Source organism: Salvia splendens, chromosome 1 (genome assembly GCF_004379255.2).
Source record: "Salvia splendens isolate huo1 chromosome 1, SspV2, whole genome shotgun sequence".
In the NCBI taxonomy this organism is placed as follows: Eukaryota; Viridiplantae; Streptophyta; class Magnoliopsida; order Lamiales; family Lamiaceae; genus Salvia; species Salvia splendens.
Window position 1 is genome coordinate 6,429,379 of NC_056032.1, and position 23,996 is coordinate 6,453,374.

Consider the following 23,996-nt stretch of genomic DNA (forward strand, 5'->3'; position numbering starts at 1 on the left):
GCTCGACTAGGAAGTGTCTCACCAGTGCAATCTTAAATTATAGCTTTTGATAAGCAATATCTTAGAACTCATTCTGAGAAGTGGTAATTATACATTCTTTAGGTTTTTTGTTTTGTGTGATGTAAATTTGCTTTATTTTTTAGTCTCACAGTTATAGTCATTTTTCTATTTTATAAAAATAATGTACAGTAGTATTATTTTCCACGTGTTTATATTTTAGCTGAATCTTAACTTCCTTCATTTGTTTTTACTAAGCGGGCCATATTAAAACTTAAACTAAAAATAAACGTTTTTCTGAAGAAAAAAAATGGAGTAATATAGAGAGAGTTTAAATGATTCATTTTTCAATTTTAAATGCAAAACGGTTAATTCATATTTTCATAGAACTAAATGTATCAGTTTCAAATTCGTTATTGGGTTCAGTTTCAAATTGGTTATTGTTTGTACTGTCTCTATGCTGAATTAATTGCTTAGCTTTGCTTGTTTTATGTGCATTCATCTTAATTATAATTAAAATTGTGATTTATTAATGAATTTGTATCTTTAACAATGACAATTTCATATATATGTATAAATTTAATTTGCAAGAAAATAATAAATGTACACATCCATTTAGAATTCTTTTACTACAATTGATTGCATATTAATTAGATAAAATAAGTTTCCATCATTATGGTGCAATTGTACACAAATCGGCCGCATCAATACAAAATCAATTGATTTAAATTTTTTTTATTACTAATAGATTATAATGTGAAAGGTCAAATAATTTGTAACTCATTTATTATTAATTTAATTTATAACAAATAATTTTAAAATTATTTACATTCTAAAATTAATATTTTAAAATTAATATTTTAGTTAATTAATTACATTCTAAAATTAATATTTTAAAATTAATATTTTAGTTAATTAATTACATTCTAAAATTAATATTTTAAAATTATTTTAGTTTGTGCATAGCACGGGCGTAATACTAGTTTTAACATAAAAGGAAACTAAAAACTAAGAAATGACTTCTATTTCTAGAATTTGTGGAGTTCAAAGCCAAAAAATAAAATATAGGGGATGCACTCCAGGCATATTTATTTATACACGATGAATCAAAAAGGAAGAAATACTCTGTACTAGTATAATTTTCTTCTCTTCTGACATAGACTAGTTCAAAAAATCATCAATTTTAAAGGACAATGAAAATATTAGTAGTATTTTTGTTAGAACCATACACGACGCCATTAAAAATGCATTGATTCTAGAAATTAAGATATTAATAGTAACGATTAAACTTTAATTAGGATAGTTAGGATTATTAATGGTAAAATATTTATGAGCTTGCAAATGGGCAGCGCATCTCGCAGGTGAGTGTACCTCTAAAACTCTACTAGGTCTTATCAATTAATAAAATTCACTTTCTCAAATATTACTAAAGTATATATGATCATAAGATCAAATCTATTTACTTGTAAATATTTGGGAGGTACATTATTAATATATTTAAATAGACACACATTACTATACTACTCCTACTATTTGGTTTTAAATATTAAGACATTGTAGAGTTTGATAGTATACATCAACTTTATCCAGAATTATACTATCTATTGGACTATTAAACCATTTCTAAGGGTACACTAAAACCTAAAATAGAATAGGTAATTAGCTCCAATAGTACTCTAAAATCAATCCCATTTTTGGTTAAAAAAATACTCCTTATCTTTAGGTTTACACTAAATTCAAACCCAAAAGTTTTTCAAATTTTGTGAGTAAAAAAAACATAATATATAGAATATTCTTTTAAGTTTGAATTTAGTATAAATGGCTGGAATAAAATCATATTTGATGGGACATTTACACTAAAATGAGTTTGAGTTTAGTATAAATTATTGGAGTCTTGGAGATGTTCTTATACTCCATTAGTTAATAATTTTAAATGATAAAATCTCATACTCCAGTTGCTAATAAAATAAAGGTAGAGGAACAAATTGAAAATTTTTCTCTCCTCTATCAAATTCAATTTGGACCAATGATCATTACCTAATAAGTAGTATATTGTTGCCGTCTAAACTCTAATATATTCACATATAAATAATAATTTGTGAAGTGTGGGTTAGGTAATACTCCATATAAATTTTTTAAATCTATATAATATATATCGAGTATATATCAGTTGATAATCATTTTAGATTGATAATTGACAATTATGTCAGTAAAAGATATACGTATGACATACAAATGTCTTCGTGTTTATATCCATAATGTAGGTTGTTGATATAGTTGTCAACGGACCTTATTAATAGTACATACATATTAGTATTAGCAAAGTGGAGTAACGATAGTGACCAATAAGTATTACTAATATAGTTTGAAGAATATTACTATATTAATTAGGCTTATTAGCAGAAGCTGCGGACCTGAGGTTACTCAATTACAATAATAAATTATTCTAAAAAGAGTAGTAGTAGAGTAATAATCAATTACTTTATAATAAAAAGTAGTAATAATCAATGATGTTATAAAATAACTTTAACTAAATTATTTTTCATACATATTAAATGAAGTTGTGCTGGCAAAATCGTTACGTTCTATTTTCATCACTACTTGATCCTTATATTCTGGGAACAAGAGCCATTTTTAATTTGGTAAGGCACATTAATGAAAAAGATTGTAGTCAAAAGGAAGTTGAAAAGAATTTACATTTTCATATGCTAAAAGATTATTTCGTTTTATCTTGATTATCCAGTTATAAACTTATATTAACCTAAAAAGAAAAAAAGGTATTTTGTAAAATAAGATAATTACTATAGTATTTAAATTACAATTTTTTGTTGACTTATGTGAATATCATGATTTTAGAGACTAGAATAGTCAATTTTTTATTTAAAAATAACATTCATAAAAAAAATATACTAAGGTAATTGAAAAAAAGCCATTTTTATTAAAAATACGCACTACAAATTGACTCTTGTTATGCTTTTAAAATAAATAAATAAAACTTTCCAATTTTATCATCACAACGATTACACGGTTACATTAAATGTGATGTATTCATGCACTATGTGTTATAGTTCAATTTATCTCGTACATAAATACAATAATACAAATGTGTTTGTGTAATAGTATTAATTAATTTTGAATTGCTGCACGAGTACACACCTTGTTTTATATAGTTTTTTATGATTTTTATCCAGTAATCATGAGTATTTTAGCAAGTGCGACTATAGCAAAATGACTATTTCTTGAAGTAGCATAACATACTCTCATGTCATGTCTACCACTTAGCTCTATATATTTTAGACTTCGATCAATGTCATTGTCGATACATGCTATTCAAAGTACTCGTTTTCATCAAGAATCTTAGAATCAAGTATGAAATATTCCTATTCAAATAAAGCTACACTATCAATGATTTACTATGGGTTCTCCACTTAAATATATTAAATTCAATTTACATTGATAAGTGTCGTTTAAACTATGGGTGGCAAAATGGGCAGCGGGTAATGGGTAGTTTCCATTTCGACCCGCTATCCGTCGGGTATCGGATACCCGTTATCCGACGATAACGGGGACGGGGACGGGATCGGATAGTGTGTTTTAGAGGTTTGCGGGTAGCTGGTATACCCGCTACCAGTATGGGTATACCCGTTAATCCCGATAATACCCGATGTGAGGGCAAACAATTCCCACATTGGAGAATGAACAATAGTTGCAAGCATATAAATGGACTACCCCAACTCTATTAGTATGAGACCTTTTGGGGAGTACCCTAAGAGCAAAACCGTGTGGCTTTACCCAAAGCGGACAATATCATACTAGTGTGGAGTTCGGGTATGCACCACCGATCCCCAACACCCGATATTATTAATATTAGACATATACTATACCCACTACCCACGCATGTACCCGATAATCACGATATTATTAGTATTAGCCATATACCATCTCTTAATACTTTATAGAATCTAAGAGTTCTAAGAGTTCTTTTGCAACATTTTTATATTCCAACGAACATACAATTGAAAATTCACCGGAACTAACTATAGAGTGTCCTCTCACTTTTATTCTCAATCTATTCAAAACTTACCATCGATATGAATACAGTAAATTAGGGAACATTATCGGATATTAGGGTTTACAAATTTTCTATTTGGGTATCGGGTCGGGTACGGGTACGGGTACTCACAATGTCGGGTACGGGATACCTGACACGGGTATCGAGTAATCCCGATATGTTGCGAGTTGGGTATTGGGACAACAAATTTGGCTAAAATCGGGTACGGGTACCCGGCTTGTCGGGTGCAGGTACCCGCGGGTAACCCGTTTCGCCACCCCAAGTTTGCATAGTATAGTAACTCTTCTGATTTGTGTATACTTTTTAAAAATGAAATGCTATAAAATTACAAAATTTTTAATTTTTCACAATCATCCTAATATAAGCAAAATCTAAGCGATAACAAAATAAAATATAATATGATAACAAAACTATGTTGATTTTTAGATATATTGACATATTTTAACTAGCACTCACAAATATAATGCTGTGATTTTCTAACATTGTTTTGTTGTCACATTCGTATTTGTTTCGAATTTGACTACAGTAGACGGACTAAAAAAATTAATAATTTAATAAATTTATATTTCAATTTTAAAAATTATAAAACTGATAAGAAATTAACAAAAAAAAACTAATTAAAATGATAATTATACCTAATTATTTGCACTCTTATCTGGTCACTCGACTCACTCCCAATCCGATGTCTAGTTGCCAACATTAAATATTGAGCCAAATTAATCAATCATCAAAATCTTTTATTTGCCAAATTAAATTACCTTATCACAAACCATTCCTCTATGATTTAAAATGTTAGTTGTATAGTTAGAGCATCCGCATCCGTGCTCTTACCAGCGAGCACGGATATGGGCCCGGTCCCACTTTTTCAAGCAAGAGCACAACACTCACATCCGTGCTCTTCCGCAAGGACGAGCACAAGGGTCACACCATTCTATTATTCAATTTAAATAAAAATATTTCAACAAAATTAAATTCATTAAAAATACCCGAAATAATATTACAAATTACAATAAAACTAAAAATTACATAATCAAATTCCTAAAAAATAAAAATTACATAATTAAAATCCAAAAAAAAATAAAAATTACATAATTAAAATCCTAAAAAATGAAAATTACATAATTAAGCTACTAAAAAATAAAAATTACACAATTTAAGCGTAAAAATTACATTCGGGGAAGACTAGTCATCGTCCGGCAATACCCCCAACGTTCTTTGAAGACCTCGTATCATCGCCACATGCGATCGAAGTTGCTCGGGGGTCATATTTGACCTATCGACCAAATTGAGTTGGGCCAAAACCCCCACAACGAGTTGGTGGGGGATTGAGGTGGCACATAGGGAGCGGGAACGGGAGCAGGTTCGGGATCGGGGGAGGATGGAGTCGCGGCGCGACGGCGGTTGGCCGCCGCCTTCTTCCTTCCTTGCGGTCGGCGTTGGGAACTGCTCGGGCCGGCGTCGGGGCTACTCAAGTTAGCTCTGACAAGTTGGCTAGTCACGTCTTCGGAGCCGGCGTCGGATAGGGATACAGACCTTGACCATTTGGAGGAGCCGCTAGAGAAGGATGTTACGCCTCCCCTATACTTCGGATGCGACCGCGTCTCCTGCCAAATGTTGAGGTACTTGAACGACTTGTAGTTCATGGATTGGTAGGCCGACAAGGCGGAACTGATGATGTCGACCTCGCTCTGGCCGCTCCCCGCCGACCGCTCTTCCTGGAGGTAATACCCCTGGAACTTTTGGATTTTTTCATTGGCTCTGTATATGGCGTTGCGCACCATACTCTCGTTGCGCTCGATTGTTCCAGCCAGCCGGTTTTCATTGTACCGGCGACAGATGCGCCACCAATAATGATCGCCGGATTGGTTCGTGCCAACCTCCGGATCTTCGGAGATTGACAAGAACGCTTTGAACAATTGTTCCATCTCCGCCGAAGTGTACGTTGTGCGGACCCCGCGAGTAGGGGGAGTCGGAGTTTGGGAAGGGCTGCTCGACCTCGCTCTAAGCTCGGGTGTCCACCCGTATTGCCCTTCGGGGACATCTTGGTCGTCGATCGGGTAAGGCCGGTAGCCACCCGAAACTTCCGAACCTTGGGTTTGAGGAGGGGTTGAATATTCCATTTCCGGACTAGGAAACAGTTGTGAACCGAACCACTAGAGGTTCCAACCGTGGAGCCGGTGGGTGATCGCCGTGGCCGGACATTGTTATGTTGTAGGAGTGGAAGAAAGATTGAGAATTGAGAATGGAAATGAGAGAATGTAGATGAGAATTGTGTAGTGTGGTGTGAATTTTTTGGTGTGAAAGTGAGGGTATTTATAGATGAAAATGTGAATTTTTAGGGGGAAAAAATTGAAAAATAAATTAAAAGTGGGTAGAAACGGATATAATTTTTTGGGAAGTGGGAAAATATTTTTTTTATTTTTAATCGAATTTTTTAATTAAAATCTGATTTTTTTTTAAAAAAAATCAAATTGCCAACGGCTATGCCGCTGGCCAATCACCGTCTGCCACGTATGCTGCTCGCTGGCACGGACGTGCTCGATGCATCGAGCAGCACCGTACCCGCGGCAAGAGCGCAGCGGCGGACAGCGGTGCCGCGTCGCTGGCATGGACGGACAGACGAGATGCAGCTCGCCGATGTGGATGCTCTTAGTGACACAAAATTCCATAAAAAAGTGTATTGATTTAGGCCATCCACTACGCTGTCTCTATACCGTCCCTTAAACCGTCTCTTAACTACTATTTGAGCACTATTTGAGTGCCCCACTGTCCTTTTTTCCTCCATCCCTTAACTAAAGGACGGAACCTGCAACGCTCCGTCTCTTAACCGTCTTTATACCGTCCCTTAATTACTATTCATTCAATTTCATTTAGAATTTTTTTTCTACCCAATTCAATTTAAACAAACACACTTTATTAAAAACAACACTTTATTAAAAAACACACAAACTAAATAAACACACAAAATAAAAAAGACACAAAATAAAAAAACACACAAAATAAAAAAAACTACTCCGCCAGCGAATCATCCTCTGGAGGCGGTCGAGGTTTAGGGGGGGTGTCGGAAGGTCAAGTTGTGCTGCCATAGTAACAATTCCGTTCCACCAGGCCGTGAATTGGGCGTACGAGAAGTGGGAAGTGTCCGCCATTGTGGCGGTCATGTACGCCACCATAAGTGTGTCCGAGCCTCCTCGCGAGCCCGAGGCCGGCTGGCTTGATTCGCCTCGGCCCTTCCTTGCTCTAGCCACTTTCGCCGCCTTCGTCCCTTGCGGCCGACGGCGCCCACGCGCGGATCCTCCAGCATCGCCGACCGTACCCGCAAACTCCCGGGATTCAGCCTCAGGTTGGCTGATGCCATCGGTGTCACCACCAGACGCACCACCAGACGAGTATTGGCCACTCGCCGTATGCTTCGTGCGCTTCGAGGTTGAGCCCGAGCTGGAGCGGAAACCTCCGGCCCACCGTTCCTCGTCCTTGACGGCCTGCCAAACATCAACAAATCTGAATTGATGACCCTCGTCCTGGTAGTAGGCGCGCAAAGCGGACGTCAAAATGTCGGTGGCCGTCGCGCCGCTTTGGTAGCGCGCCTCTTCAGTCGAGTAGATGCCGCAGAATTTTTTGATCTGTCGGTCGACTCGGTCAAAGTGAGAGCGGAGCATTTTAACTTTGCGCTTGCGGGAGCCTTTCGGCTTTATCTGGTGGTAGACCTCGCAGACCTTTTCCCAGAAACACTTCCGGGTTTGTTGATTCCCGACGATGGGATCGTACGAGACCGTGATCCAGGCGTTGTACACCGCCATCGTTTCGAAGTTGCTGTACGGATGCCGGCCAAGATCCTCTTCTTCTTCTTCTTCTTCCTCGTCCTCGCCCGCCTGGGGTTGTACACCGCCAGTGCCACCTCCACCGCCTCGGCCACCTCCACCGCCAGTGCCACCTCCACCGCCAGTGCCACCGGGAAAATCCTCCCGGATCTGGGATAATCCCTGCGAATACCGCGTGACGGAGGGACGGACATATGCATCAAGGTCAAAATTTGGTGGTTGGTACCCCCCGGCGTCGCCGAACCCTGAGTCCCAGGGGTTGACGAACCGCCCAATGTGTTGATCATGGTCTCCCAATCGCCGAACGCGTTGAGATCCCACCCGCCGGAGCCGGAACCGCCGTAGTTGCCGTCGCCGGACATCTTGAGTTTTTTTTTTTTTTTTTTTTTTTTTAAAAATTAACTTCATATATTTATATCATATATATGAAGGAGAAAATTACAAATCAACTCCTATAACAAGGAGGAAAGACAAATTACGCCACCCAGGGTTCGAACTCGAGACCTCCAGGATGGACGCGGTATCCAGCACCCTCTACCGCTAGGCCAAGGGGCTTGGATCGCCGGACATCTTGAGTTGGTTTATGAAAATTTGAGAGAAAATTTGAGAGAAAATTTAGATGATAGGAAGAATAGATGTGTAGTTGTGTGTAAAATGAGGATGAGTTTAGGAGTATTTATAGAGTAAAAAAATTAATAAAAAATCAAAAAAATTATATAAAAACACAAAAAAAAGGTATTATTACCGTTACAATTTTTTTTTTATTTAAATTCGAATTTTTTTAAAAAAAAAATTTATTGCGTCAGCACGTGACGACGCCCACTCGCGGGCCGGCGAGTGGGCGTCACGCACGACGCCGGGTTGCTCCACGTCGCCTCGGCGCGTGGCGAGACAGCCCGTCTCGTGGCTCGCTGGGACGAGACGCGGGACGAGACGGGACGAGATAGAGGCTGCAACGCGTCGCGCCGGCGTCCCGTCTCGCCGTATTTTTTTCCTTTTTAATTTGACTTACCTAAGACCATCCACTACGCGTCTCACCGGCGTCCCGTCTCGCCGGGACGAGACGCGAGACGCCGGTGAGACGCGTACTGGATGGTCTTAGGTAATTCAAATTAAAAATGAAAAAAATAAAGAACTCATTTCCCCAAAAACATTCCAAAAATAAAAAAATACAGTAAAATTGAGTTCGCAGACTGAAAACTCCAAAACCTCACAGATCAGAAGTGCGAAGACGAAGACGAAGACGAAGACCCCTCAACTATTCAAAATCCCTAAAAAAACCCCATATTAAAGTCGCTGCATTTTCAAATTCAACCTCCTCTAATTATTACGCACAAGAACAAAGAGCAAGAAAACGGTGGGAGCAGACAATTGATCACTCTCACCGTTTCTGTGAGATGAGCAGAGTGTCCAAGTTTGTAATCTTCGATTCGATGAGCAGAGCAAGAAAACGGCGTCGTATTGTTTTCTGGGTTCTTTTTTAGTACCTTTTGTGCTGAATGGCTAAGCGCGTGCACCAAGTATGGAAGGGTAACAATGTGAGATTTCTTCCGTTTTTTCTCATTTTCTTGAGTTTAATTTTTTGGGCGCCTGTTTAATTTTGTGGGAGGTTTTCTTTTTCAGCTTAGCTTGATAGCTGATGGCATGCTAAAATTAGGGTTATTTGTTTCCATTCTTGGTTCTCAAGCCAATTATTTTTGGCTTCAAATTTACGTTTGTTTCGTTGCTTTTCTGCTGCTCTTTTTAAGTTGTTTGTTTAAATGAAGTGATTATTTGGCATCTATTAGAATATTAAGAGGATTTCTTGTTTTTTTTGTATTTGGTGAAATTATTTGGCATCTATTACTGATCTTGCAGTTATGGTGTACTTGATTTGACATTGTTGTGCTACTGAGTTATGCACTTTTGAATCTTTGATTGATTGTGTGAGGATACATGTAGAGATGTAAATAGTTGAATCTTTTCCACTTTCCCGTTCTCGTGTTACAATTCTCAATTGTAAGGACTCAAGGATAGTTATTTTTTCTTCAGCATCCATAGGTACATGGTTTGATGATTTCTGTGTCTCCACGGTGGCACGGTCTACTTTTCGAGATGGATCAAGTGAATGTTTTAACTAGTAGTGAAACTATGTGGTTTAACTGCTCTCTATTACATGACTGTCTCTATAGGTCATGTTTATGGTATGCCCCTTAAATTCACATAAAATTAAACCATTTCGGTGTTTGTGCAAGATAATGAACAATTAAGATACAAGTAATCAGTACCATGCTTTAATATTAATCTTATATCTCCAGCGGTTGTTTACTTTGAGTGATGTGATGGATTAATAAAAATAATCCTAGCTAATCCTCTGTTTATTTTGATGGATTGCTTAATTTTAAAGCTTGTTTGATCATCTTATCCTTCAAATACTCAATCGTATATTTTATCAATCTATCTTATCAATCAATGTAAACGCCCCCTCATGAGATAAAAATTACACTGAAGGCTTGCGGAGTTTGTGTTTTTGGTTACCAATTGATGATGATGAAATCTATAGTAATCTATCTGCCCTAAGTAGCTCTTATACCTTCACGATGTACCTATCAGAATAAAGATCTTCCGTGACTCATGCTTGGTCTGATATTATGGAATGCCAATTTGCTTGCTAAGGACAAGAGATATAATGTTAAATAGGGCTTTTAGTACCTGTAACATAAAACATTATTTTGTTTTTTATGTATGAGACTTCTTTTTGAGCGTCATATTCTGTAATATCAAAGTTTGCTCCTCAGATCTTTGAAATAGTACTATTGCTTAAGTACGGACTTTGCAGTCATGTGTAAGTATTTCCACTGTGCGCTTCACTTTCTTAATAGAAAAAGAAAGTTGATTTATAATGCCGGTGGCTTTTGACAGTTGGTGCAAAATCTCTACACTGGAACTAAATATTTGGGCCAAATCTATTGCACCGGATTATTCATTGTCACATTAGACTTTTGTTATCATTTCATTGTGATTGACTAAGTTTTGGTGCATATATTGATATATATCACTGACACAGATTGTTGGTAAATATCTTATGCATGCCTTTGCACACTTATGAAACAGTCTGCCTGTGGTAATGACACACTATACTGTTTTAAACAAATCTTTGAAAGCAACTTCTAGAATGAATAGGACTAAACAGAAACAAGAGATATCCATTGAAGCATATGATATGGGATGTAGTAAGATTTATTTCTGATTTTTATCTACCAAACTGTCTGTGCAAATTATTACCTTCATACAGGGTCAGAACTTCTATAATGAACTTGTATGTGACGTAAGGTTACATTTGTGTTGAAAAATGATGGAAAAGTGTCATCCTTCCTCATTGACTATGAGGATTTCATATTGGAAATGTTAGCATATTTGGTAGTGTATGTTACTTTACTTGTAGATAACATATTTAATGTGCATCTTCTGCAGATCTTTTTTCTGTGTGGGAGGTTGATTTTCGGCCCTGATGCCAAATCACTGCTTGTCACCTTATTGTTGATCATCGCCCCTGTCGTTATCTTTTGTGTTTTTGTTGCAAGACATCTTCGGCATCAATTCTCATCCTATAATGCAGGATACGCAATCATTGTAGCTGCTATAGTCTTCTCCATTCATGTTAGTCCCTATATCTCTCCTGGTTATTTAGTAAATATTATGGGAATTCCTAAATTGTTTGCTAATGGATGCATCCTCCTGCATTTTGGTTTATAATCTGTGATGGTGGTTTTTCTGTTAGTATATGATAATTTGTCGGCCCTGTTCATCCTAATCAGAATTGCTAATTAAATATGGGATTGCTCTTTGCTGTAAAAAAACAGCATTATGATATAGACTGGTGTTCGACCATTAAGTTTTGAAGATATGGTTTATAATTTATCTGAAAAATGATCCACTAAATGAATACGATCTTAACCCTGTCAAATAACTACACTGTTGCATTACAACTCCCTGTATAAATTTCTAGGATACCTGGACAGTACTCTCAGTTTCTGTGATTCTGATATTTGATCCAAGGCATTGCTTATGGTTTCGATGCTCTTAAAATTATGATGCTCTTCTCTATTGAAACATGGGGTTTGGTATCAGGGTATCTTGATCTTTTGTGTATCACAGATGCTAGGGGCTAGAGGCTTATTGTACCAAAAGCTCCACTTACTTTTAACAGTCTTATTGTAGCACCAGAAATACACAGCACCTTATTGTTATATGCTTATTATCTAAGTGCGAGCTTGTACGAAATACATAGATATACAATTATACATATACATGTGAATTGTGAGCATGCTAAGTAGTACTCCCTCTGTCTCATACGTGGACGACACTGATTTTAATGAGAAATTGGTAAAGTAAGAGAGAAGGAGAAAAAGTGAATGATGAGAGAGGAGAAAAAAGTGGGTAAAGAATGGGGGAGAAACTTCCATTTTGAAATGAGTATTTTGTGGACACCCCAAAATAGAAAAATGAGACTATTTTTCATGGACGGAGGGAGTATTATCTACTTGGTGCCTACACATTCTTTTTGCTGCAATGGCAACCAATAACCTTTGAAATATATTGTCTTGAGATATTTCCTTTGTTAACCTAAATTTATTACCTTATCACATGGCTATATGGCAGTTCGGAAGGAGCCTGTTTGAATGCATAGAAGTAGCTTCTTTTATGGTTCTTTGATTTATTTACATGGACTTATGCCCATATTAGGTGGCTGAACTTCGTTTACTCTTCTCACTATTTCTATGGTAGCAAGTAATGTGGTTATCTTTTATATTTTACTGATCACCTATACCATTTTATCTTCAATATTTCATTTTTGATCAATATGATTATCCAAAGAGAACTATTGCAATATTTTTGTGGCTTATGATTATCTTATATTGATTAATATAGGTGCTAGTCTTGTTGTTTCTAACATCATCCCGAGACCCCGGAATTGTGCCACGCAATTTACATCCTCCACAAGAAGATATTCGTTATGATAATTCTGCATCAGTGGAGGTTGGCGGAAGGCAGACACCAAGCCTCCAGTTCCCACGAACCAAAGAAGTAATGGTCAATGGGCTCCCTGTCAGAGTTAAATATTGTGATACTTGTATGTTATATCGTCCTCCTCGTTGTTCACACTGCTCGATTTGCAATAATTGTGTCGAGCGTTTTGATCATCACTGCCCTTGGGTAGGCCAGTGCATAGGAATGGTAAGATATCTTCTTCAAATTGGTTTTCCTATCTTCCCTTCCTTTCTCTGAATTTGTTTTATCTCTAACATTGCAGCTAATCAGGCCTAACTTGTTCTTTTTTTCCCTTTCTTCAACTGAATGTGCAGCGAAACTACCGTTATTTCTTCTGTTTCGTTTCCTCGGCAGCGCTTCTTTGCATCTATGTGTTTTCAATATCAGCTTTCTATGTCAAGGTTTTGATGGATGATCATAAAGGTACTGTGTGGAAGGCAATGAAGGAATCTCCTGCATCCGTGGTTCTGATGGGTTACTGTTTCATATCATTATGGTTTGTCGGTGGGCTGACTGGATTTCACCTTTATCTAATAAGCACTAATCAGGTTTGCTTCCAATTTTTAACATTCTGAGATTCAGTTTCTTGTTTCTACTGTAATATCATCATTTGAAACTCGACAAAGATCTTCTAACGCTGATCTTATAAGTGTGGTCCTTTCACTTGCTTTCTGACACTTTGCGGATTATATTTTGAGGAAATACCGAAATAGAACTTGAGAGAGCCTATTTAGGGTTATTTGTTAGGCATCATCTCCCAGTGGTTAGATTTTGAGGCAGAAAAGAAAATATGCTTTCTCAGTTAATGTTCGATTGGTAGAAAACAAGCTAGGAGGAAAAAGGGTGCATGCAGCATATTGTTGCAGCCATGTAGTAACGGTTTGGACTTTGGGGTAATCTTTATTTGCTCCACTAGATCGATTTGAGTTGGAGGGTACATCTAATGTTGATGGGAGGGGGAGTAATAGCTTTTATACATATTCTTAAAACCCAATCTACGGATTCCGTACATCAGTTGCTGAAAATGCTTGGTGCCATATGTGTGCCTTATAATCCATTTCATTACTTAAAAATTCTGTTTTGGAAAGATGAATTGGATGATAGCTATAAATACAGAGAATCTGTAGTCTTATTATTGAAATTTGCATTGGGCAAATATTTCAGATTAATACAAGTTGGGTTTTTCGCTGCAGACAACCTATGAGAACTTCCGGTACAGAGCTGACAGCAGGATCAATGTCTATAATCGTGGTTGCTTAAACAACTTTTTCGAAGTATTTTGTACAAAGGTGAAGCCTTCAAAGAACAACTTCCGAGCTTTGGTGCAGGAGGAATCCCAGAGGCCACCGATGGCTACTTCAAGGGACAATGCTGAGCCAGAGGAAACGGGAGATGACCGACGTATGAAGGTGGAAGATGATTTAGACATTGGTGGAGATCTTTTGAAGATCTCGCAGCGTCATAACATTGAAGACATTGAAGCAGACATTCGTAGTAGAGGAAGCGATGTGCCCCATCACAATTTATCTGAAGTAGATTCTGTGTTGGGTTCTAACAGACGGCCCCCTGCCGTGCAATTAGAAACAACGCGACGCACAAGTTGGGGGCAAAGTGGTAACTGGGAAATTGGAAACGAGGGAAGCTTTGTTACTCCGAAAGAAGCATTCCAGTGAGTGTGCTGAAGTGCAGTAGACGGGCACCGGACATAAAGCGGTAAACTTGCAAATTCGAAGGATATTCCTCTTTGCATTTTGATATTTGAAGAAAAATGCCATCTTATATTCAATCCAAGGCCGAGATGATCCATTTTTACTACCTGTTTAGGCTATGATTTGTGCTACCATTCATCTCTTGCTCCTTCTTGGACCAATCTAATCTTTACCCTTTTTTTTATTATTATTATGAAAAATGTGAAGGTTTCTTACTTTTGTATTTTCCCCAAACAATCCTATTTGGTGTCTGTAGTCGTGTGGGTTTTATGAATCGGTACTCTTTGTGTAATTAACTTTTTTTACATAGATTGGGCTAGATATTTACTTCAAGGCTTTACCACGGTCAACATTGTATCAACTATTTTCAGTTGTAAATCGAGATGATTTGGTTAAATGCATTGCGTTATTTTGCAGCAGTAAAATATTAAACATGAGAAATACTTAACATTAATACCAATTCTTGAAACTGCACCAAAAATACCATTTCCTGACAATATTAAAGTTTTCTGGTGTTTCATTTGTCTCTTCATTGAAATTTACATGGGTTTTACTCATTTCATCGTTTATTCCGTTGGGTTCAAGCTTTGATCGGCATAAACATCCAGCTCTACAAACACATTTAGCAGAACAAATCAAACACAAGACAAGAAATGAGACGAGAGTCGAACAACATGATCACAATATCCTGTATATGTAACAATTTGGCGTTGTGCAAAAGAACTTTTGATGATACAGCAGAGGACTGTTGTGTCTTTTGCACATTCCTCAATCGATGAATGTGATTGGAACGACAATATTGAAGAAGAATTGTGATACACAGAAGTCCCTTATATCTTTCTTAAGGAATCATGGCACAGTTAGTGTTAAGAAAACTCGGATCAACATGAATAATATGGAAACCAATCTCGAAGTGTAATTGATGCCTTTCTCAGAGGTCACTTACAGCCACTCCAGCCTGCCTTGGTGCTCCACGAGATGTTGAATTTTACCGTTAGGTAGCAATGCTAATTTCCTCACTTTGGCCGGTTTCGTGCTGCACTTCACTTCAAACCTTGGTGCAGGGCTATCAAGCACTTCCACACTTGACGTTTCTGGGGGCACTTCATCAAGGAACTCATCTGCAACATCTCCATCTTCATCTATTCTAAGGCGCCTCGTATACCACCTCAAGCCCTGAGCAATAAGGAACGTAGTTAAGGAGAGAGATGCAGAAATTTACTGACACCAGTAAAGACAAAAGTGATACCACAGTAATTTCTTAGCAGTGGTATACGCACATGATATAAATCTTAGTTATATAGCAATGGAAGATAAGGAAGAATCAGCATCTAGTAGCAGTAAATAAGAGAAACAAGGAAATCATATCACAATTTACATAGTTTGTGCAACTACAGGCATTAAACCAAGCAATGAGAGCTGCAAAGCTAATCAGCCCAGATCTAAGCCGTCTGGAGCTTGATATCACAATTTACATAGAGTAAGCTCGACTGGAGCTTGATATCACAAACATGTGAGGTATAGTAAGCAGGTTGTGAGCTCAACTAGTCAACATTCATCTCTATAGGTGTGTTTTAAGTTTCAAGTAATCAAATGCATGTTTAACCCAATATGTGATTAAGAATCACAATTTTACACGCACTCTTTAAGCACCAAACTTACTACCTCATCATTGTCTACTTGATCATTAAGCAAGGAAGTACACATATCTAGACATGAGAATGAAAAACACCAAAACTCATTTTGAATTGACTAAGAAAGATATGCATGCAGGTCTTGGAATATTACTACTATACTAGCAACCAGACCACGATGTTCATATACTCTCCATTTGTAGTTGCTCTTGCAAAAGAAAGTTCTCTTCAGTTTATGCTACAATTTACCTTCTAAAGTTTTAATTAGTATAGAAATTACATAACTCCTACCAAGAGTTTCTAAAAATGAAGCTCTATTTTCTTCTTCGTCGAGAAAAAAGAGTATACATGGTATTCAAATACAAGACCAGTTTCCAGTAGGTATTCCAAATTATATCAGCCATACATATATATGACTAATCGTTCACATCCGCAATCAAAAGCCATAAAAATTCCATGCTCAAAGAAAGCAAAAATAAGAAAGGAAAGTCTTAACATGGATGTAGTTAAAAAAAACAAACGTAACAAGTTCTGCAAGCAAGACTCTAGAGGATCATACATGTGTGTTTAATGAAGTACAGAAACCATGGGATTCCGCATTTCTCCAAGGAACGAAAAAGCTGGAGGGTCCACTAAGAAGTGATATATAAAGATCAACATTTGATTTCCTCTACCTAATGGGTAATGGGCACAAGAACAAATTGAAGTTTAACCTATCAGCTCTCCTTCTGGCACCATCATCCTGAGTAGCTCTTCCTCCACCCATGCAACTTGTTTGGATATTAGAAAGACTTATAGAGAAATTAGCATCTAAATATTTTATTTTTGTAACGGTATCCATCTCCTTCTCTAAAAAAACTCATATCTGCTCAGTTGTAGACTTAACAGAACCCTTGTTAGCTAAAGCATTAACAGAGCCAAATGCCCAACTCTATAACACAACTTAAAGATTCTGATTTGAATTGGAAACCACACACACAGAGAGACAAGTCGGGAACATGGCATTCAACTCAAGCACAGTATCAAACTGATCACCACATTGACGAACCACGCTGTAGTCAGAAACTTATCATAATTAAATTCCCAGCAATCTTTTCTCCACATCTTTCTTCTACTTGATGCAGAGTGCACTCTGGAACTGTAGCTCATGAATCATAATGATTCCACAGTCCCCACTACGACAAACACATTTTAGGCAAGTCCACTAGATTCACAAAATCGTAGCTCTCATCATCTAATTGTTATAAGAAAACTAGTCAAAAATCAACAAACTTGCAAATTGCAGGCCATAGATTGATCACTCATCAGATCTACAAACCTCAATTTTCGACGACAATAGTCAAACCCTATCAACTTAGCCAAAACAAAATTCCCACCTAATCAGCGATGCCAAAGCGTAAATTCAGCAAATTTTAAAAAATGCAATAATACCTAGCAAAGCATACCTGAACTCCACCATCTCCGGAAGGGCAAAACACGAGAAGAGGAGGGGGCGGGCCCCGCTCGACGGGGACCTGAACAGGAACACTGAACCCTCTGCGAGGGAGATGGTGAGCTGAAGCAGTAGCTGCCGCGGCGGATGGGACGGAGAAGGGAGGCAGAGCAGCGTCGCCGTCGCGGTGCTGCTGGTCTTCGTCTTTCGCTAACCCAAACAACCCCACGATTTTCTTAAACAAACCCATAATCTCCACTCAAATACATATATACAACCCAAAATTCTGCAATGGAACTGATTTAGGGCTCAAAAATTAAATTGCAGACAGCTACAATTTCAAGAGGTTTAGGTATGTTGACGATGAATCGATGATGCCAATATGCGCTGAAAATCAGGAATTCGATAAATTTATTGATGAAACAAAATCGAGAAAAACGCCCTCAGTGACGGCATTCCCAAAAACCCTCCCTCATGCCACGTCATACGGACTTCCTACTGCACTGCCATGTCATAAGGAATTCTCACTGCACAGTGGCGGACATCCCCAAAGACATCCCGAAGGACTTCCCACAATTAAAAAAATTCACAAATTCACAAATTAAACAATTTCCGGAAGTAAGAAATTTACGGAATTAAATAGTCGACACGAATACGGAAAAAATGCAACAATTTTTTTTTTTTTAAAACATACTTCATTATAAAAAAATACCTAATCACTAAAAAAAATTACATTATTAAAATAAAAACCGACTTCTCATTCCTCGGATTCCCCGTCGCCGTCCCCGCCGCCGCCACCCCCCGCCGTCACCGTCCGACATGTCTCCGAACCCCAAATCGTGTCACATACTGTTGATGAGGGGTTTAAGCGACCGCTTGTAATGGGTAGGGGTGGGAAATTATACCGAAATACCGTAATACCGGACTTACCGTACCGAAAAAATACCGAAAATACCGATTTTTCGGTATACCGCAGTTTCCGGTACGGTATGATACCGTACCGCCGTGTTTCAGTACGGTAACGGTATCAATTTTTCTATACCGCGGTATACCGAATCCACGGTATACCGAAACTTCGGTATATACCGGATCCACGGTATACCGGTATACCGTGGTATACCGAATATTCGGTATACCGTGGTCGGTATACCGTGGTATACCGGTATACCGATAGATTATTATATATATATATATATATTAATATTAAATATGTTGTAATATATATATTACATTTATATATATATTATATTAAAAAAATTTAATACATCAATTAATACAATAAAATTAAACATTCAAATGATAATTTATTCAAACAAATTCAAAATTAACCTGAATTATTTTTTTATCAACTCATCCTATTAAATATAATAAACACAATAGCACATAACACCGAAAGAAGATTGGAAATACGATATCGGGAATATGTTTCAGCAGAGCACATTTGAAAGAATTTGTATTAACTCACACCATTTAGTATATGATTCTTTGTGTAATGTCATATTCCAAATATACAAAGTAATTAAAAATTTTGTTTTATTCTTCGTCCCACTTCATAAAATGTCAATTAAAAATATGTGCAGCTGAAAATGAATCAAATCGTTTAATTAGTGTTTAATTTATGTTATCTTATTTTATATACTACTTAAATTGAAGGATGAATAAATAGGATATTGATCAGTCATTCTTAATTCTTAAAGAGAAATAAATGTCTAATTTAAATTACTAACTAGTGTCACGCCCGTGCGATACACGGGTCATTTTAATTTCTTCATATTTATTTCATTTTGCGAAATAAAAGTTGTGAAATGATAAACAAAAGAATATTCGACATCCTCTTACTTTTGATTATACTTTTTCAATCACATTAACCCCACATAGACACAAGAGTGTGTTTAAATGCTACCTTTTCTTAAAAATGTCAATACGATCACATTAAAATTTCAACACATATTTGTGTTGACATTTTAATAAACTGTCTTGACATTTAAATATCAGACTTAAAATTAAAAAAAACATTTTAAATCTGTGAAAATATGAATTAACCGTTGAGTTATAGCTGTAGGAGCAAGTTTACGTTGCAATAATTTAATATTGCACTGGTGAGACACTTTCTAGTCGAGATTCATTTCATTGCAATATAGCGACCCTATACACTAAAAACCCAAACCTTGAAACCTAAATCCTAAACCCTTAACTTTAAAATATACTCATCATAACCAACAAATGAGCCAAATTTTGATATATGTTGAATTTTAGTATTTTCACATTAAAAAAATATTATTTGCTAGTATTTTAAAAATTTATTCAAATCAAAGGAAGACCGTGCCTTGTTAATATTTTTGAGAATTTGTATGCATGTTTATAATGATAGATTGAAATTAAAGTCTAGGGGAAAAAATTGAATCTTTATTTCATTACACTTATAAATCTATTTGGAGATTTTATTTATAAGACCAATTATTACTACTATTGGTCTAAATAGCCAAAAATAATCAATAAGTACCTTCATTTTATCATTAACCACGATTATGGGATAAAATTCTGAATATATGTAATCAAAATAATCCATAAATATATATTAAAAGATACTTAAAGATCAACATCATCGTCAACAACAAATATAATATGATACTTGATAACATGCTAACCAAAATATAAAATTGAATAGAGTGATGGACGAATTACTGATAACAAAAAATAATGAACAATCGAGAAACCAATTAGTAAATGAACAAATCAAGAAACCAATTATTTTTCGGTATACCGTTACCATACCGTTATTACGGTATATCGTACCGTGTTTCGGTATACCGTTTTTAACGGTATGGTAACGGTATCAAAAAATATCATACCGAATTTCCGGTATACCGAAAATTCGGTACGGTATCGGTATTGAATTTTGTCATACCGTACTTTCCGGTACGATATGTGGTATGGCACGGTCGGTACGGTATACCGTACCGACCCACCCCTAGTAATGGGGTCGGTCGATTGGCTGCGCCATTCAACCATTGCACGATGTGCCGCGATGCGGGCGAATGAGGGGTTCTTGGGATCGTTTTGGGCGGGTGCTGCCGATTAGGCCTCGACGGATCTGCTGGTGCTTCCCCTCGCCATCCACGCCGCGGACTTTTGCCCAACCGGGCGACGGCGGCGGGCCGACGATGTGGGTGGGTGTCGGGAACTCTGCCTCAGCGAGGGAGAGTTCCGCGGAACCGGCACTGCTACTGTACTCTCCGGAGTCACTAATCTTCGTCTGCTTCGGCCAGCTAGATTCAACACCCCCAGTGAACTTGGCCGAAGACTGCACCACAAGATACACCACCCAATATTTGAATTCCCCGAACCCCAACTGAGTGTAGGGGAACTGCTGATGAGACAGGAGCTTCACATCCTCGGCAGACATGCCGCTGGTTGCCGAGCAGAGGTTGTTTGTGTAAATGCCGGCAAATCGGCTGAGCTGCCTCTTCAGCCGATCCCACTGTTTCCGGTATTGCTCTCCGTTGTGAGGCTTCCCCCCTGGCGGTTTGAACTGGAGGTAGCTTTGGCTAATGCGCCACCACATTCGGTCAATGTGTTGGTTCGCCCCGACGTAAGGATCCTCCACTACATTGATCCATGCCTTCGTTAGCGCGACGCACTCGTCCATGATCCAGACTGTCCTCCTGTTCCCGCTGGATCCCTCCCCCACCTCAGCGGCCCCCTCCTCACCACCGTACATCGGGACGCCCCGTCCCCTGCCCCTCATTCGCCCTGTCCTCCCCCTTCTCACTGTCGCCGGTGGTGCGTCGGTGGGAGAATCCCAGATCGGAGAAAGCCTCAACTCCTCGAGCGAGAACGTGTCATTGCCAGTGAACTGAGTCTCGAGAGGAGAACTCGTCGGGTTGTCCGTCGACAGTAAATCCATATAGGGCCGATAGACGTTGTCCACCGGCAATTGGGGGACCCCCTGCCTACTCCCCACAGCGAAATGTGATCCCTGCATCATCCCCGGCATTTGGGGCATCATTCCGGGCATCATTCCCGACATTCCGGGCATCATCCCTGGCATTCCGGCACTCGCCCCGGGCATCTGGGGCATCAACCCATACCACTGCGGGTACATGTTGTAGTACCCGGGCATCATTCCCAATGGCATTTGAGATTGAGGCATCATCCTCGGCATTCCAGCACTCTCGCCGACGGGAAAATAAGGTGCCGGGGACTCGCTAGTGGCGGGGGAATCGCTATCGTGGTGCTCCATAGTTCTTCGAAAGAAAGATATTTTTAGAGAGAGAGATACTCTTTAATACAAGTGGTGCAAATGAAATGAAGTTCAACGAGACGTATTTATAGAAATTTTAAAAAAACATTTAATGCAATAAACGAGAATTCCGCGCGGACGTCTGTGGGAGTCAACGCAATGGCGGACGTCTGCGCGGCGTCGCGATGGAATTCCGCGTAAACGCTGCGGAACTGCGGTGTCCTCAGCCTAATTCCGTATCCGTGCCTACCATGCACAATGGCAGACTTCCGCCGCAGAATTCCGGCACGCCGATCAGAATTCTATCGGGACGGGCGCTATTGCTGATGCTCTCAATTTCATCACCAGACTCCTCAAATCACCTGATGTATGTAACTATATACCCCATCAGTAATTAATTTTTTTAATGTAGTGGGAGTAGACTAATCTAAGATATTATCCAAAAAAATTTAAACTTATTCAATATTAAGATTGGCTTTATCTATCTAAGCAAATATTGTACTCTCATAAGACTGATTTTTTTTTTCAAAATCATAGGGAAACTGAATAAGAAATGCATCATACGTAACCAACTAAAAACTAAGCTTAATCTGAGAGAGCCTTTAAAACATGCATAATTGGACTCCCCTTTGGAAACCATAAACTAAAAATCATTAGTCAATTATTACTTAATTCGCGATTGAATCAAAATCAAATAAACACTGCATTTTCTAAACTATAGAGTGGCATACAAAATACTTCAAAATTCCCCTTTATCACCGAGATTACAATATACGACTATCATTCTCCACCTTCAACTTCCATATACTCAAAGCTCTTGCCAATTCAGAGCCATGCATCAAGCTCTAAATATCTGCATACTTCCACTCAAAGAAATGTTGGTGTTTAATTTCAAAGTGTCGTATGAGGATGTCAACTCAATAGAACTCTAGAAGAGATGACTTCACCACATCGAACCAACATCATTTGCCATTCTAGCATCTTCTATCGTCCTAGCCATGCTTGTAATTCAAGATATGATCCATTCCAGCGTAACTACCTCACCTCTTAAAAACAATCACATTTCTTTTTCCAAATTTGCTGGCATTCTACATCAAAATTTCTACACTATTTCACCTCTCTATCTAGCAACATATTATAAGAACTAATATTTCTAATAACGCAATCCATTATACTTAATGATATAATAAAAAAACATCTTTCCCTCCATACCTTAATAAGCCCTCTCATGATTTCTTTGCATCAATACAATCATGTAGTGTTACGGACTCAATATCTTTCGTCAGCAGTAAAAGCAACTAGTGTAGGGTATATAGGCTAAATATGTCTCTATCTAGTGAGTTCTCCTGTTTGGTCAGTAACATTGATATTCTCATTGAGAGCCCAAATGATTCGGAGTGGTGGTCGAGCAAAGAACTCGTTATATGTTTTGGACCGACTCAGAGTTATGCGACAAAAATTGAAAATTATATACTCCAACTAAACAAGTTATCCAACAAAAATTAAAGTTGCATGACAAGGAACATTTGTGTATTACATGTTTAAAAAATTAAGTACAATATAGTACATCATATTTATATACTACCTCCTCCGTCCCCTAAAAATAGAAATCTTTTTCTTTTTAGTCCATCCCTAAAAATAGAAACTTTGTATATTTAAAAAATTTATTTCTCTCTATTAAGGTGTGATCCATTTTACACTAACACATTTTTCTTTATATCTTTCTCTTACTAGCTAATTTTACATTAAAACTCGTACTATTCCAAAAATTCCTATTTTTAGGGACAGAGAAAGTACATAAGATAAGTGATGAAAAATAAACCAAATTTAAGTGCATAACCAAAGTACATATTTAAATCACATAATCTAATTATCAATAAATTGCCACATATTAGGAGATAACATTAAAAAAATCGCTCAAATATACTCCCTCCGGTCGCGAATAGGAGTTCCGTTTTTCCATTTTAGTCCGCCCGTGAATAGGAGTCCCGGTTCACTTTTACCATAAATGATACCCCCGTCGTCCCAAGTTACTTGAGTCGTATTCCATTTTTTGG

At 37.8% G+C, this 23,996-nt stretch overlaps 2 protein-coding genes across 2 annotated transcripts; one reads left to right on the top strand and one right to left on the bottom strand.

Moving 5' to 3' along the window:
- The first annotated feature begins 9,042 nt into the window (after positions 1 to 9,042).
- On the top strand, positions 9,043 to 15,027 carry LOC121810466 (protein S-acyltransferase 8-like). The gene is made up of 5 exons (XM_042211232.1): positions 9,043 to 9,428; positions 11,344 to 11,529; positions 12,802 to 13,107; positions 13,236 to 13,469; positions 14,115 to 15,027. Exons 1-5 carry the CDS (start codon positions 9,390 to 9,392, stop codon positions 14,592 to 14,594), a joined length of 1,245 nt encoding a protein of 414 aa, XP_042067166.1. The 5' UTR covers positions 9,043 to 9,389; the 3' UTR covers positions 14,595 to 15,027.
- A 224-nt stretch (positions 15,028 to 15,251) lies between these two features.
- LOC121794913 lies at positions 15,252 to 18,112 on the bottom strand. Its single transcript, XM_042193313.1, has 2 exons — positions 17,710 to 18,112; positions 15,252 to 15,806 (listed from the first exon to the last, which is right to left on the bottom strand). Exons 1-2 carry the CDS (start codon positions 17,944 to 17,946, stop codon positions 15,573 to 15,575), a joined length of 471 nt encoding a protein of 156 aa, XP_042049247.1. The 5' UTR covers positions 17,947 to 18,112; the 3' UTR covers positions 15,252 to 15,572.
- Between the last annotated feature and the right edge of the window lie 5,884 nt (positions 18,113 to 23,996).

Excerpts from the sequence above, each read along its gene's own strand:
- LOC121810466 (XM_042211232.1), top strand. The coding sequence starts at position 9,390 with ATGGCTAAGCGCGTGCACCAAGTATGGAAGGGTAACAAT. Across the intron at positions 9,429-11,343 it reads AAGTATGGAAGGGTAACAAT|ATCTTTTTTCTGTGTGGGAG; the intron begins GTGAGATTTCTT and ends CATCTTCTGCAG. Across the intron at positions 13,108-13,235 it reads TAGGCCAGTGCATAGGAATG|CGAAACTACCGTTATTTCTT; the intron begins GTAAGATATCTT and ends CTGAATGTGCAG.
- LOC121794913 (XM_042193313.1), bottom strand. The coding sequence starts at position 17,946 with ATGGGTTTGTTTAAGAAAATCGTGGGGTTGTTTGGGTTAGCGAAAGAC. Across the intron at positions 15,807-17,709 it reads CCGGAGATGGTGGAGTTCAG|GGCTTGAGGTGGTATACGAG; the intron begins GTATGCTTTGCT and ends CTTATTGCTCAG.